This window comes from Malania oleifera, chromosome 4, assembly GCF_029873635.1.
Source record: "Malania oleifera isolate guangnan ecotype guangnan chromosome 4, ASM2987363v1, whole genome shotgun sequence".
NCBI lineage: Eukaryota > Viridiplantae > Streptophyta > Magnoliopsida > Santalales > Ximeniaceae > Malania > Malania oleifera.
Genome location: NC_080420.1, coordinates 89,055,798 through 89,073,534, shown reverse-complemented (window position 1 = coordinate 89,073,534; position 17,737 = coordinate 89,055,798). Strand labels below are relative to the sequence as shown.

At 38.4% G+C, this 17,737-nt stretch overlaps 1 protein-coding gene across 1 annotated transcript in view; it reads right to left on the bottom strand.

The window, feature by feature from the left end:
• Nucleotides 1-535: 535 nt before the first annotated feature.
• Nucleotides 536-17,737, bottom strand: part of LOC131152989 (zinc finger CCCH domain-containing protein ZFN-like) — a 48,793-nt gene continuing 31,591 nt past the window's right edge. The window contains exon 7 of the mRNA XM_058104992.1: nt 536-1,043. Within this exon, the coding sequence (XP_057960975.1) occupies nt 768-1,043 (276 nt within the window). The 3' untranslated portion in view covers nt 536-767. The remainder of the gene's footprint in view (nt 1,044-17,737) is intronic.

The following is a 17,737-nucleotide window of genomic DNA, read 5'->3' as shown; positions in this document are numbered from 1 at the left end:
TCACCATCCACATCCGAAACAAAATTTGGCCCACATAGAGTTCTGCAATGTAAAATTTTTCTACCAAAACAAATAAAAACTATATAAAATAGGAATCATGATTGGAAAAAGGGGCCATCACAGAAATTACAATAGACTAACGCAGAGGAAAAGACAAACAGGAAAAAAGAAAACCTTCCTACAAAAAAAGTTACAATCAGGATTAACAGAGACACAAAATAAGTGTGTTTAGTTTTAAGAATAATAATAATGGCAACAAAAAATCAATTTGTGCATGCAAAGTACATAATGAAGTGGTAGAAGAGGAAAAAGGAGGAAAACAAAAAGAAAACAAGAACATGAACAAGCAAGACAGGCAGAAAAAGATGAAGCATTACCAAAAGGCAAGCAAGCAGTCAGGGACAAACTTTGGATCAGAGTGACACAATAAACCTTGAGCAGAATGCCAGACTGATGACATCAACACTTGCAAAAAGAATTGCTTCACATGGATTTCAGGGGAAAAAAGTGCTTCACATAAACCAGAAAAATGGGGTTTTTGGGAGATGAATGTTCACATTGGATTTCAACAAATTGGGAAAATACTGCAGTTTTATACAGAGCATGAAGTCCGATGAGTAGTTTGTTGAGTTTAATGCATTTTCAGAACAGGATTGACTTAACATGAATCCATCTTCAGCAATGAAAAATGAATTTACAGATAACTCTTCTTTATCCTTCAAAAGACTGCAAGGAAATAACTGGAAAATTTCTTGAACAAACATTTATCACTCTGCATCAATATTATTGTCACCAGAAGGCATTTGTCTTGTTTCTGCCAGTGAAAGTCGCCTGGGCTTTGTTGAGCCTGATTCAACAAGTCCTTCTGATAGATTCAAAGGAGAAGTGCCTGATGATGACCCCAACAAACGCCGAACAACTGGGGCATCAGATGAAGATGCTGAAAGGTTGTATGTGAAGATTCCCATAGGGTGGTCAAACTTGCAACTTGGACCAAACTTACAGATACCATAACGGGAATAAAAAACGCACAAAGGTTCTCCCTGTTCAAAAATACCAACACATTATTGATTGACTAAAGAGAGGTATCATTCTTAAGTTCACCAATGTTCAACAGCATTATGCAGTAAGTTGGGGCTACAACCAGTTCAATCAAATTAGTCTATATGCAGAATGAAAACTCACTCACTCAACAAACACACACACAACACACACAAATGACAACCTGAGCTCCCATGCATGTCATAAATGCAAATTCCATCAGTAGTCTTTTTACCTCTTTTGAGTCTTTTTAGTAATTTGATCCATAAATTTACATTTCCTTTCGTGGAAATTTTAATATCCTTCATATTATTTTCTAAAAAAAACAAAAAACAAAAAGCACAAGTTGTTTCTCTCACTCTCGGGCATTAACATGGCATCTTGGCAATAATGGAGTTTCTCCTTGCTTCCCTTTCTTGAACTTTCCTCAGTTCTTTCTAATTTCTCTTCTATAAAAAATTAAATATTTTTTTAAAAATCCCCACAAGAACTTCTGAAACAAAGTCCTGAGTTGAACCAAGGGAAGACATGCTGATGTTAGCAGGGACTGTGCTGACATTAGTACTGTCAGGCAGGATGATTTCTTCTCAAATCTTGGTTGCCCTCTCCCACTTAAGTAGTACTGTAAAATGGTTTTCTGGGGTTTGAAGCCCAAGGCTGGGACAGTGTGCCATAACCGTATCTTTCATGGTATTTCTGAAAAAGCATTAGAACTTCCTGTGTTCAAGCAACTGTTGGCACCTGCTAGTGCCGCTGGTTGGTATATTTCATGTCAGTATGGTGCAATGAAAATACCTTTATTGTTCTGCCTGGTATTAAGTGGCTGGCTGCAAGTATTTGTTGCATTCCTGTGGTTTCAAGTTACTTTATGGACTGTTTTGGATTGTTTTTGAAATGTTTTTTTTTTTTTTTTTTTGCCTATTCTTATGTTTAGTGGACTGTTTGAGGTGTTTATGGGCTATTCTGATCTGTTTTCTGGGCTGTCTTTGAAGCGTTTGTAGAAATGCTATGTTGGTGTTTGTTTCATCCTAGTTGGGGCTGTGTGCGCGCTTTTGGAAATCCTTTTGGCTTGTCGTGGAGACTAAGTTCCTTATTTCTTCAACACTGCCAAACAAATTACTATGCCAATCAAAGAGTCACAATTACTAATAATGGTCTATGGTTGTGAAGATATTCTCAACTAGTCAGGGTAAACAGAATCATCTTACTCACGCACACGAGCAATAAGAAAAAAATAGTGACTGGAGCAGGATGAATGTTCAGATTCTTAGTTTGTTGGCAAATTGCCTCTAGACAAGTGAACAATTCCCTATTCCAATCCTCAAAGGTTATGACGTAGACTGGTATCTCACCCTGAGCGACAAAAACATGTTCTTTTCTTCCTTCATCAATAAGAAATTTTTGCCACCTCATGCCGTCCCTTTTGAATATTTTTCCAATTACAGTTTTAGCTTTCCTAAACTTTTTTAGGCCCAAGGGTGGATGAAACTATGTCATTTTAATGGCCCTATCTTGAGAAATTTTGTCTGTGTATTCTATTCTAATCTAGAACAGAAAGGACAGTTGATACACCCATTCTGAGATCCTATGTGCACTCCATGCACATGGATATTAAACCACGTCATTTGGCTCTTGTGTTTGACCTTCCTTTAGCTGGCATTGACTCCCTAAATGCCCTCAAGAAAAAGAAAGCTTTAAAAATTGTATTTGGTTCATCTAAATCTCCAAATGATGCCAACATTCTTTCGATTGACAAGAGAATCATTCACCACATTATTGCAAACCTACCATTGCCCCGAGCTGGTTCTATGACCTTGGTGACTGATCTTGACCTCCTTTTCATGTGGGAAAGAAACCTCTTAACTTGCTCATTTTCATCCTACACCATATGTTGGCTGCTAAGGAAAGAAGCTCTGGTTCTCTGCCCTATGCTCACTACCTCTACAAAATCTTTTCAGGCTCTCCATGTACCCTTTGGAGATGTGCTTTCCAACTAGATCCAAACCAAACCTTACAGTGAACACTCACTTGCATGAAAATTCTGGCCCTGCACCAGAAGAAAACACTCTTAACACACACTCTGATTGTGTGCAGCACCTGGAAGAGCTTGTTATGACTAGAATTACAAGATTCTGAGCTTTGTTCAACCACACCCCTAGTCTCACCACCCTGATATTTGATCTTTCTTTACTCTTTGCTTGATATGTGCTGCTACAATATTTTCTTTTGTTTCTGTTACTGCTAGTACTCCCTGTATACTTTTTTATTATGACAAAAAAGGGGGAGAAGATACTGTGTGTATTACCATGTGTATGACTTATGTCTTTTTGATACTGTGGCAACTGCTACCTCCCATATATACTATTGATGCATGTTGATGAATGAATATATTTATATATTGCTGCTATATACCTCCCTTTGAATCTTGAGAAATATTGCTTGGAGCTTTTATTAAGGGGGAGCTATGCACTAAGTAAAGGGAAGCACACATTACACACACATGGTTTTGTCATCAATCAAAAAGGGAGGGAATGTTGATGTTAGTTTTGATGATTGACAAAAAGTGGTGCTCAACTTTTAGACTCACAGAACACATAGAGTCATAAATAGACACACGCAGACTGATGAACACACTCACAAACAGACTCTATAACAAACACACTCAGAGACTCATACACCGACTCTGTCACAGACTTGTTAATAGACGCACTGTAATTCTTGCTATGCGAGTTAGTATGTTGTTCGACCATCTTGCTGTATTAATATGATTACATTATCTCATATATTGCTGATTAATATCTCAGACAGATTCTAAATCCTCCTTGTCAGGTTCTACCGTTCGAAATTCAAAATTGGAGAATAAAGGATTATCCAATGACTAGAAATTTCCTTCTTTCGCTAGCATTAATGGTCAACCACATGTGCAAAATATCTTCCAGCTCAATCAAGCATCAACTACAAAACATAAATGAAGCTTGCTGGATTCCGATCACTTGCCTATAAGTACTAGTTTAAGACTAACCAAATGCAGACATGGTGCGCACAAGCTTCAAACTCACAATACTGCTTTTACACTCTGCTATTTGTTGTTTTGCTGCAGTTGTAACTTCGTGTTTCTTATTGTATATCTTACCTAATAGGTCGAGACCTTCATTAAGGTTCTTTAGATTCATGGTTCTGATTTTCATAATTTGGTTGTGAACTAGAAAAAGACCTCAAAGGTTTACCGTCATGTTGCTATTTTTCTATGGGTGTGATCTCATGTTAGGACATGTGTCTTGGGCACTGAGTATTAGGTGTATTCCTCGTTGCGACTGTGCTCCTAGAGTGCAAAACACTATGTTTTCGTCACGGGCCATGTTAAGGTTTTGTCGACCCCACAGGCCATTATCCCTGATGCTGGGCACAGTTTTTGATAGGTTTTCAACAATGTAGGAGTGTTGTTCTAGTTTTGTAATACTACAAGTATTGGTGGAAAAGCTCAAACATGCTGTTTGGGAAATGGATGTTGGCCAAAGACCGAACCACTATAAAATCTACGTCTCTCTTATCTCTCTCTACTTTACAATTTAATTGTGCACTTCATTTTAACTATCCCTAATCAATCAACTAAATGGTTGGATGGTGGATAGGGCTGCAAACAAGCCAAACCGAGCCGAGCTTTGGCATGTTCAGGCTTGGCTCGATAAACTAAAGACTCAGTTCGGGCTCAGGCTCAAATAAAAACGAGCTTAAAATCCTAAGCTCGAGCTCGACTCAAAAATAAATCTACAAGATCAGGCTCAATTGTACTTTCTGCAAGCTAATCAAATTTCTTTTTGAAAGCCCACAAGAATAAGAAATTTTTAAGGCCCATCATCATATTTCATTTTATAGGCCTTAAAGGGCCAGCAACAGAAAAGGAAGCCAAGGCCCAACCTCACACTGGGCGCTTTTCTACTGGAAGGGGAACAAGTATTTATCAAGGGAGGAGAAATTATCCCTTCTTCTGTTAGTTGGCGTGGGACAAGTGAAACACCCAATTCCACTTTCGCTTCTCTTGTTCATGAGTCATGACTGCCAATTTCATCCCCTCATTCCCAAATCCCAATTCCACATTCAATTAATCCCCATTATATTTCAATTACGCAGAAATTAAGTTGCTGCCATGTACAGTGAGATACAAAAATGCATGATAAGTATTGCATGCATATCGGGATGTTGTGCTGTTTGCTAATTTTGATAGGTAAGATGCGCCAGAAATGGTGAGTGGAGGTGCGGCAGCTGGCAGGTGCCGATTTTGAAGAAATATTCACGAGGATGGGAAGCAATGCCACACTGCTGCCGCCGTTGATCATAAATCTTTGCGGACAGCTCCAGCCTCCAGCCACGAGTTCGTTTCATTGCTAAAACTGATTGGCTCTTCTCTCGTCCTCACTGGACTTCAACAGCGGCAAGAACCCCACTTCGTTGCTACCTCTCCGGCAGAAGAACAGCGACAACCTTGCTCCAAATGCTGCTCTGCCAGTGCCATGACAGTGACTCCATTGTCAGCCAACACCAACTGCTCTACTCGTTGTCTTAGGTGGAAATGTGGAATATCACATTTGAGCTCCTTTCGTTCCAACATCGGAAGATGGAAGTCTTCCTAAGTCTTCCCTCTTTTTATATAAGTTTCCATGTGTTAACAAATTCATATTATTTTATTAATTTATTTATAAATAAAGCCAAGCTAAAATAATAAGTTAAATAAATAAATATTTGTTGAGTACCAAACTAAACTCGAGCCCATTGTCGAGCTTGTAATCCAGCTGCTCACGAGCTGAAATGAGCTGAACTCGTCTATGTTCAAGATCAACTCGTTTAGTAAACAAGCTTGAAAAATAGGCTTGGGAATCACTCAATAAGGAAATAAACAAGCCCGAACGAGCTCTTAACGAGCCAAGCTCCTTAGTCGCTCATGAGCGGTTTGGTTTGTCAGCAGCCCTAATTGTGGATTAATATTGCACACATCACTAATCAATCAACATAATGATCGAATCAAGGTTGGAGTCTTCATATTGAACACATCCACCTATCATATTATTCACTAAGTATTATCCGTAGTAACTGTGTCTTTCGTACTAACTTATTTAATCAACTTGATAATCTGGCAACTCTAATTATTATTGCATTTATTCTATTGTTCCTTTAAAGGATATATTGTTTATTAAATATTGCATGCAATCCAATTATCAAGTGAACAAGATTGAGTACCGAGCTTATTTTGTTAGAAAACGAAACATTTTTATCACCCAATACAACCCCCCCCCCCCCCCTTCTCTTGGGTGCCTACCTAGACTAACATTTAGGACTCCAAATATTGGCTTCAAAATCTTGAATGTTGTATGTCTTTTCATCAACACTCTACAACACTTTGGAACCCTAAAAAGTGACTAATGTGTGACCCGTTATGGCTTTTGATAAGAACTTGACCTTTTGGTCTTGAATTCCCCCCTAGAAGATGGTGGAATGGGCTTCTCTCTGAAGTTGTTTTTATTTGATGCCATCTGGTAAGAGGTTGTTTATTATAGTATTTTATGTCTTATTCCATGCATTGCAATTCTATTACAAAGCTCGGACCTAGAAAAGTACCTACACCCGTGATCCATTAACCTATACCAATTAACATACTACTACATGTCAACCATCCAATTTGAAAACATCCATTGAAGTCAAAAGGATACATAGGACCTAACACTTCTTGAGAGTGTCAACCACTTGAGTAGCGAACATGTCAAAACCATTTCCTTTTAGGGATACATAATAAAATATGAATATACAAGGATAGGATTGAATTGAATGAAGCAAAGACATGGATTTTTGTTTTGTAACATTGAATCCTATCCTTGGGTTAAATAGAGAAAGGGTAGGACATGGAATTGGTTGGGTTGTGCGTAGAACCTGGTTGGGTTATTAAATCATCTAACAAGAGAGAGAGATTAGAGGTTTTATGTGCAAATGAGTGGGAGGGGAAAAGGGCCTATGATGGTGCATACATGGAGTAGAGAGGGACCACATGTGCCCAGGTGCATACATGAGTGGAAGCCCTCTGTTCAAATTCTTTCAACCCGAAACTTTAGCCCAAGTGCATTCAATAAACCCCAAATCCAACCCTTTTCAAATTATCTCATATGCATTTAGCTCAACCCAAGTGTTAAACCAAGTCCAACAATCAAAGGCCTAGACTGCCAACCCACTTTCCAATCCACTTTTTAAAACATAAGGGGAGAAATTCCCACAACACCAAGTCCAACAATCAAAGGCCTACACAGCCAGCCCAGTATCCAATCCACTTTTTAAAGCATAAGTGGAGAAACTCCGACAACATTGCTAGAAACTTTAGGACACAACCCAATGCACCTATTGTTGAATTATGGCTTATTCTAGAAGCCTACCATTGCCATTGAAGTCTTCAATGGTGGGCCATTTTTTCTAAGGTAGGTGATTAGTGGTTGTAATAGTGGTATTTCCTAACTTATATAAACCCATCACTTCCATTTGTAATCTCATCCCCAAATTTGCCTACTTCTCTCTTAGGCACATTCTCTCTTCTCTCTCTCATTTTGTAATATTTCTATAATAGAGAAATATTGATTGATAGTATCCGAGGACGTAGGCACAATTAGCCGAACCTCGTTAAATTCTGGTGTTCTTCCTTTCATCTATTCAGTAGTTAACTTTTGTCGGGTATAGTTGTAGTAATATATTGTGTTAATTACATGTTTAAGGAAAATTCTGTCTAGGAAAGAGGGATTTAAGCGATCCGTTGTGACCCCCCACTTCCCTGGGAATTTACCTAATGTAATTTTGCACAATTATTCACTCTCTATTTACCTGTACAATAGTAAACTATGGTAAAATTAGGTGGAACAATCTCAAGTTTCACAACAATTGGTATCAGAGCCAAGGTTATTCTTAGTATGCTCTGTGGTTGCAGCTTAGTCTAATCTTCCACATCAGAAAAGTTTTCCTTGGGCTATTGGCATTTCGCATCAGCGACTATTGAATAGCATTTATGGCAGAGATGGCAGATAGTGCAAAAGCATCCACATCAAACTCGTCTATTTTGGCAAGAACTACTGTGACAAATGCCAGATTTGCAGTGGAGATTTTTGACGGCACCGGTCATTTTGGTATGTGGCAAAGTGAGGTTCTAGACGCTCTCTTTCAGCAAGGTCTAGACATTGCCATTGAAGAAGAGAAACCAGAAGATATTAAGAAGAAAGAATGGGGGACCATTTATCGGTTAGCATGTGGTACAATTCGATCGTGTCTTTCAAGAAAGCAGAAGTATGCATTCTGTAAGGAAACTTCTACAAACAAGTTATGGAAGGCACTGGAGGAAAAGTTTTTGAAGAAAAGCTCTCAGAAGAAACTCCATATGAAGAAGAGACTATTTCGCTTCACTTATGTCTGGGGTACCACTATGAATGATCATATCACCAACTTTAATAGGTTGGTTACTGATCTAGTTAATCTAGATGAGACTTTTAAAGATGAAGACCTAGCTTTGATGTTGTTGGGATCCCTTCCTGAGGAGTTTGAGTTTCTTGAAACTACTCTACTCCATGGAAAGGATAAAGTGTCTCTTGGCGAGGTTTGTGCTGCTTTGTACAGCTATGAATTGAGGAAGAAGGGCAAGCTTGAAAGCACAAGTGGAGCCAACGAGGCTCTAGTAGTTCGAGGCCGTTCACAAAGCCAGAATAGTAGAAAGAAAGAGAGATCCAAGTCAAGGTCCAGACCAAACAAAGATGAATGTGCCTTTTGTCAGGAAAAGGGGCACTGGAAGAAAGACTGTCCGAAGCTAAAGAATAAAGGCAAACTTGATAAAGGAAAGGCCATCTCAAATGTGGTTGAGTACGAAGATGGAAGCTCAGATATTTCGCTTGCTGCTACGCCATCAACTAGTTCTTCGAGTATATGGCTACTAGATTCTGGGTGTAGCCATCAAATGTGTCCCAATCGGGATTGGTTCTTTGATTTTAAAGAACTAGAAGGTGGAGTCGTCTACACAGCAAATGATGTCCCTCTTACCACACATGGGATTGGTTCAATCTGTTTGAGGAATCAAGATGGATCAATCAAAATATTGACGAACGTTAGATATGTACCAAATTTGATGAAGAATCTTATTTCTGTAGGAACCCTAGAATCAAAGGGATTCAAAGTAATAGCAAAAAACGGAGCCATGAAGATCATCTCTAGTGCACTTGTGGTAATCAAGGAAATTCGTAAGAACAATAACTTGTATCACTATCAAGGTCGAACATTTATTGGGACGACAGCAACAGTTTCTTCTGATGATAAAGAAATAGAAGCAACTAGGTTATGGCATATACGCTTGGGGCATGCAGGTGAAAAATCCTTGGGACTTCTTACAAATCAATGATTATTAAAGGGAGCAAAGACCTGCAAGCTAGATTTATGTGAACATTGCATCAAAGGGAAGCAAACAAGAGTGAAATTTGGTATTGCAATCCATAATACCAAGGGTATTTTGGATTATGTTCACTCTGATGTGTGGGGACCCTCCAAGACAACTTCACTGGGAGGAAAACACTACTATGTGACCTTTGTTGACGATTTTTCTCGAAGAGTATGGGTGTATACTATGAAAACTAAGGATGAAGTGTTAGGAGTCTTCCTCAGATGGAAAAATATGGTGGAAACTCAAACAAGCAAAAGGATCAAGTGCCTCTGTACAGATAATGGTGGAGAATATAGAAGTGATCCATTTCTTAAAGTCTGCGAAGATAAAGGTATTATTCGACACTTCACAGTGAGAAGTACACCACAACAGAATGGAGTGGCAGAACGTATGAATTGAACAATGTTGGAGAAGGTTCAGCGTATGTTGTCCAATGCTGGGTTGGGTAGAGAATTTTGGGCCGAGGCTGTAACATATGCCTGCCACCTCATCAACCGCCTACCATCTACTGCTATTTGTGGTAAAACACCATTGGAGAAATGGTTTGGAAAGCCTGCTACAGATTATGATTCCTTACATGTATTCGGTTCCACTGCCTACTATCATGTCAAGGAATCAAAGCTGGATCCGAGGGCTAAAAAAGCAATCTTTATGGGAATCACCTCTGGAGTAAAGGGATATCGTCTTTGGTGTCTAGAGACAAAGAAAATAATCTTCAGCAGGGATGTTACCTTTAATGAATCTACTTTTTTAAGAAAGTTGACAACAGAAAGTGTTGAGCAAAAAGATGGTGCTCCAAAACAAGTGGAGTTTGATAGAAGAATTGTTTACCCAGAAAATGAAGACTCTCCTATGGTAGAAGAAGAGTTGCCTGTAGAAGAGGTTTCAACCCAAGAACCTCCACAGCAACATGAATCTATTGCATTGAGTAAGCCAAAGAGAAAAATTAGAAAGCCTACTCGCTTTGTTGACATGGTGGCTTACGCATCTCCAATTGCAAACGATGATACTCCTGTTACTTACAATGAAGCAATCCAAAGTTCGAAAGAAGAAAAGTGGAGGGAAGCCATGAATGAAGAAATGCAGTCCCTTCATAAGAATCAAACATGGAAGCTTGTTAGTCTTCCGAAGGAAAAGAAGGCAATTGGGTGTAAATGGGTATATACAAAGAAAGATGGATTTCCTGACAAGAATAGTGTTCGCTACAAAGCAAGGTTGGTGGCTAAAGGCTATGCACAAACGGAGGGAATTGATTACAATGAGGTATTTTCTCCAGTAGTAAAACATTCCTCCATTAGAATCTTATTGGCTTTGGTAGCAAAATTGGATATGGAACTAGTTCAATTAGATGTAAAAACTGCATTTTTACATGGAGACTTGGAAGAGGAAATCTACATGACTCAGCCAAGAGGTTTCAAAGTTGCTGGAAAAGAAAATATGGTGTGCAAACTTGAAAAATTGTTGTATGGATTAAAACAATCCCCAAGGCAGTGGTACAAACGATTTGACAAGTTTATGATGGGGCAAAAGTATAGAAGAAGCAAATATGATCACTGTGTGTATTTTTGCAAGCTACAAGATAGATCTTTCATATATCTTCTTCTTTATGTTGATGATATATTGATAGCCTCCAAAAGTCAGATAGAAATTGACAAACTGAAGGCTCAATTGAATAGGGAGTTTGAGATGAAGGATCTAGGCGAAGCAAAGAAAATTCTCGGTATGGAGATAAGTAGAGACAAGAAATTGGGGAGACTTTGTTTGACTCAAAAACAATATTTGAGGAAAGTACTGAAGCGTTTTGGTATGGATGAGAAGTCAAAACCTGTTAGTACTCCGCTTGCTCCTCATTTCAAGCTAAATGCATCTATGTCTCCAAAAACTGAAGCAGAACGAGAATACATGTCAAAAGTACCGTATTCAAGTGTTGTTGGTAGCTTGATGTATGCCATGGTGTGTACAAGGCCCGATATTTCATAAGCCATTGGAGTTGTGAGCAAGTATATGCATGATCCTGGAAAGGAACATTAGCAAGCTGTGAAATGGATTCTACGATACATTTTGTATACGGTAGATGTTGGACTAATATTTGAGCAGGATAAGCAAGATGATCATAGTATTGTTGGATACTGTGATTCCGACTACGCTGGTGATTTGGATAAGCGTCGGTCAACTACTGGCTATATTTTTACTCTTGCAAAAGCGCCAGTTAGTTGGAGGTCTACCTTACAGTCAACAGTTGCTTTGTCCACTACAGAGGCAGAGTATATGGCAGTCACAGAGGCTGCGAAGGAGGCAATTTGGCTTCAAGGATTGATGAAATATTTGGGAATTGAACAGAAGCACATCAAGGTGCATTGTGATAGCCAAAGTGCTATCCATCTAGCAAAGAACCAAGTCTACCATTCAAGGACAAAGCACATCGACGTTCGATATCACTTTGTTCGAGAAATTCTGGAAGAAGGTGGAGTAGTAATCCAGAAGATTCGAACCACTGAGAATCCTGCTAATATGATGACAAAAGTGGTAACTGTGGTCAAGTTTCAACATTGCTTGAACTTGATCAACATTGTTAAAAATAGAAAGATTTGCGCTACAAGCGCGTTTGAAGACATTATGGAATCTATGAGAGATGTTAAGAGATGGAATTTCGCCAAGGTGGAGATTTGTTGAATTATGGCTTATTCTAGAAGCCTACTATTGCCATTGAAGTCTTCAATGGTGGGCTATTTTTTCTAAGGTAGGTGATTAGTGGTTGTAATAGTGGTATTTCCTAACCTATATAAACCCATCACCTCCATTTGTAATCTCATCCCCAAATTTGCCTACTTCTCTCTTAGGCATATTCTCTCTTCTCTCTCTCATTTTGTAATATTTCTACAATAGAGAAATATTGATTGATAGTGTCCGAGGACGTAGGCACAATTAGCCGAACCTCGTTAAATTCTGGTGTTCTTCCTTTCATCTATTCAGTAGTTAACTTTTGTCAGGTATAGTTGTAGTAATATATTGTGTTAATTACATGTCTAAGGAAAATTCTGTCTAGGAAAGAGGAATTTAAGCGGTCCGTTGTGACCCCCCACTTTCCTGGGAATTTACCTCGTGTAATTTTGCACAATTATTCATTCTCTATTTACCTGTACAATAGTAAACTGTGGTAAAGTTAGGTGGAACAATCTCAAGTTTCACAACACCTATTCCATTACCATTTTCATTTGGTCCAAGCTCATAACCCAATGAACTTGCCAAATCCAATATCTAACCTATGTTCCACCCCTTCAAAAAATAATAAATAAATAAATAAATAATGGTGCCTAAAACCAACAAAACAAAGTCGCGTTCTACTGTTACATTATTATCTAAAAGGATACAAAAAACAAGAAATGGATGATATCAAGGGTATCTACATCAAATTAAGAATTGAATTTCTAGATTTGAACAAGAAGCCTGCTAAACCTCTCTAGTCAGGCATGCAACACTATTAGTACTACCCTGCTCAAAGAGCAATGAAGTGGAATAAAATGATGATGAAGTTCTAATAACCATGCACAAAGAACTTAAGAAGCACACTATCTAAAAAAAATCTTAGGGAGCATTTATACGAGAATAGGATAAAAAAGAAGAAAACATTGGCATCTAACTCGAACTCATAAAAAACAAAGACCTACTACATAAGAATGAGCAAGTGGCCAACCAAGACTCTTATAACATAAAAATGATTTAAGTTCATCATTCTTGCTTGGTCCATTTCAGATCACTTTTTCGTCTTACTTGATGTGGGAGGAATCAGGTGGGCCAACCCTTTCCATTTTGAGAACATGTGACTTAATCAAGAACGGTAAGGTGATATGGTTAATAATCTTGGTATGACATGCAGGTTGAAGGGAAGGCCAGCTATGTGGTTACTTCAGAGTAAAAAATTCTGGAAGAGAAACTGAAGTGGAGGTGAAAAAAATATTTGGCAATGTCACTATAAGGAAGAATGGGATCCTGAATGACATAAAGGACTTGGATGAAGACGAGCTTAAAGGGGCCATGAATGCGGAGAACATATCCAAAAGAGTTGCTCTTAAAAATGCCCTTAGTTGAAGGCAGCAAACAAAAACACCAATTTTTTTTTCACCACGCTGGTAATGCGCAATCGTAGATACAACTTGTAGAAAAAAGTTGAGTTGGAGGGTGAGCTCCTTGTGGAGGAAGGATATATAAAAAGGAGAATTTGCAATTCATACTTAAATATGTATACTGAGCGGGAATCTCACAGACCAACTACGAATGGTACTTCTTCAAAAAGCTGAACTTCTCCATGGCTCAGTTGCTCAAGAGGCCTTTTGAGGAAGAGGAAATTGTAATAGCTCTCATGAGCTGCAATGGGGACAAAGCCCCAGGCCTTAACGGCTTTAACAGTGTTCTTCCAAAGGAACAAGGACATTCTCAAGCTACAAATCATTGGAGGCTTCAAAAACTTCCACAGTTCAGGCAGATTTGTGTCTAGCATTAATTCAACCTTTGTCTCCTTGATCCCTGAAAGAGTGGGGGCTTTAAATATCAGAGATTTCCATCCAGTTAGCCTTCTTGTTAGCTTGTATAAACTTCTCTCTAAATTTCTAAGAACCAGGCTCAAATTGTCAATTTCAAAAGTCACATGGAAACACCAACATGCGTCTTTTGTAGGCAGACAGATCGTAGATGCTGCCCTTATTTCAAATGAGGTTGCATACACCTACTTAAAGGGCAGAAAAAAGAGGAGTGGTTCATAAAATGGATATGAAAAAGGCCTTTGACCATGTGAATTGGAATTGTCTGCTTTACAATTATGGAAGGATGGGTTTTGGGGAAATCTGGAGCAGTTGGATGTGTTTCTACACTCTCGTTCTCTGTGCTGATTAATGGCTGCCCCATGGAGTTCTTTAGATATTCATGCAGTTTGAGACAAGGAGACCCTCTGTCCCCCCTTTTATTATCTCCATTACGGAAGTTTTGAGCCATATGATAATTGACACCGAGGAAGGCGGCCTGCTCAATGGGCTTAGCATTGGAAGGACAATGAAAATTTGGTAGTCTCCTATCTCCTTTTTGCAAATAATACTATTATTTTTTGCAAGGAAGAACCCCAGAAAATTCTTAGCCGTAGATGCATCCTACTTGGGTTCAAAGCAGTCGCATGTTGAATAGTGAATTTGGGTAAGAAAGAAATCAGTCCTACAGGGCCTAGTCATTGTGGATCCTTTCTCGTAGGCATTTTAGGTTGCAAAAGATAAGTGAGTTTGGGATCCTATAATTAGCACATTTGAGAAGAAACTAGCTGGTTGGAAAGGAATTCTCACTCCAAGGGTGGCAAACTCACGCTCATTAAAAGCACCTTTGCTAACCTCCCTATTTATTTGATGTCCCTGTTTCCCATCTCTAGCGCAGTTGCTAAAAGATTGGAAGGCATACAAAGAATATTACTTTGAGGGAACATGGGAGAGGATTTCAAATACCACCTTGTAAGATGGGGTTTTTTCAAACAACCTATGCAAAAGAAAGGCCTTGGCCTTAGATCCCTTCTTACTTTTATTAAGGCACTCTTGGGGAAGTGGCTTTGGAGGTTCATGTTTGACAAAAACTATATTTGAAGGGAAGTTATTGCTACTAAAATGGCCTTCATCATAACGGTTGGGCCTCTTAAGAGGTGACCGAAAGCTATGGTTAAGTGTTTGGATATTCATCAAGACAGGATGGGAGAATTTCTTCTCACATTCATTTATGCATCGGAAATGGGCAGGATGTGTGATTTTGGCATGACATTTGGTGTGATGAATCCTAGGTCAGCTCTTCATACCATCTATCTAAGATGCCCTCATTTGCCAACAACAGGAACTCACTAATCATAGGATAATGTTCTCTTGATCAAGAATGTTTTTGATTGGGAAAATGATACTCCAATAAATTTTTAAAGTAGCCTTTAACATATTCAATGCTAGGCCACCTGGGCACATGTGGTCCCTGAGCAACCATAGAATTTATCTTTTTTCACCTGTGAGGGAGGATCCTCAGTTTTGATTATCTTTAAGAAAAAGGCTTGTCTTTAGTGAATAGGTGTTTTCTCTGCATTGAGGAAGCAGAATTGGTGGAACACATCCTTTTTCGCTACCCCTGGACCAGGAAACCACTGGAGCTTGGCCATTTCCATGGTCAAACAGGAATGGAACGTTGTAGCTTCGGTTGAGGAAGAGATTTGAGCTTAGAAAGAGATCTGCTCCAACAAGGTCAAAAGGAGGGCTCTTTCCCCAATTCCCTTTGCTATTTTTTGGGTGGTGTGGAAGGAGAGGAATAGAGGGGCTTTGGATGGAGAAATTTCTTCATTGCAGGCTATCATAGAAAAATGGGTATTTATGATCACTAATTGGCATAGTGGGATGTCTAGGAGGGACATTTGTGTAATCCTTGATTTCTTTGATGTACTACAGTGATAATTGTATTGTTCTTTGTTGTTTTCGCAGTACTTGACCAACATCTCCTTGATCCCTAGTCTCTATTAGCAGTATTTCATCTTTTTTCTAATTAAAAAAATCATTATTCCTACATTAGTCATCCAATGGAGGGGACTAGTTTGGTACTTTTCTTGTTCATTGACAAGAACATGGAGTTTGTATTGCCTCTAGTTCCAATGTCAAGGCTTCTCATCCTTGCACACTTTAAAGTTCAAAGCTTCATTTTTCCCCTAATCCAAGGGGGAAGAATGGAGAAAGCAAGTCCCAGTTGCAAGGCTATGTTCATGAATCATGGGGACAAATGGAAATTTAAGATCTTGTATGCATTGTTTTAATTTTATTTGTTTTTTTTATTTTTCCCAGATTTGCGTAGGTATTCTAGGGCCATATTATTAGAATAATATTTCTAGAACTTTTTCTTAGGATTTTACCATGGAATGATCGAAACTGTTTCAAGACATATTAAAGTATTAGTATGTGCTTTCTTTGTTTTTTTTCCATGCAAAATTAGTCTGTATTAGGGCCCTAATTGGTTCATTTTATTAGAAGAGAATCAGATTACGAATTTGAATGAAGATGACAAAAACCGTACACCACCCAATGGGCTTTCCTCTCCTTGTCCTTCCTAGAACCCTTAAAATGAAGAAGACAAAAGCAATCCAAAGAAGGAAGACAAGACTCAACTCTCACCAAAAATACCAAATAATTATTCGACATTTGACACAAGCTGAAGATTCTGTCTCAATCAAACTTCTTATGAGTGATAATTCCACAATTCCACACTTCCCTACTTAATGAAGAAATCAGCAATCAATGTATCATGAAAGCTATGCAAATGTAAAAGACAGGGAAAAGCACAAGTCAATGAAGCCTTTCCAACCCAATGATTCTCCCAAAAGTAATGTACTACCCATTACCAACCTTGCAAATAATGTATGGGAAGAAAAGATGGCATATCAATGTGAAGCAAAACAAGTAGGGGAAAATGAGGAAGCTGATTTAGGGTAGGTTTTGTCAAGAAAATAAGGAATAGGTGAAATAAGGCCAGAAAATTCGGGGTTGAAATATGGTTTAGAGGCAATTGATGGAAGGAGCAAAGATTAGATAGCATAAAACTACTAGCACCACACAATTAAGTTCTAGGAACCACTCCCAGAGTCCCAAAGAAGAAAGTCTCACTTAATAGGCTTTAAAGTATTGCAACAAACATAGACAATTCTTCATTAATCTCCAAAGAAAATCAATATGGACATTATGCATGTCTCTTTGAAGCTTAACCATAACAACAATTGATCTTGACTACTGGAACTACAAAAAAAAAATAAAGATTCAAAACATCCTTCTTCACATAGGACCTATGGTGAAAAAAAAAAAATGATCCCAAAATACCATTGCAAACAATACTGCTACAGTACCCCACTGACAGAGCTCGCACTACAGTACTACTGTATTGCTACAGTGGTCTGGAATGGTTCTTTTTGTGTCGTGGCATTTGAACAGAATATCTAAAGTTCAGTTTTGCAAAAGAAACTCAAAAATCTGAAAGTGATAGTTGATATCCTCCTTGTAATACACTACTAGTATTTATTGCAATAAAATAGAAGATTAATTACGAGACAAATTTCAATTTTAGTTTTGAAACTCAAATTTCAGTTTCAAGAAAAATTTTGTTCCATGTTCAAAATTTAAAAAATGTTCTCTGAAATTTCAAGACTCAACAAATTTTGAACAGAAATCAACAACCATTTTGATTCCAAGGATGGTGGAAGGC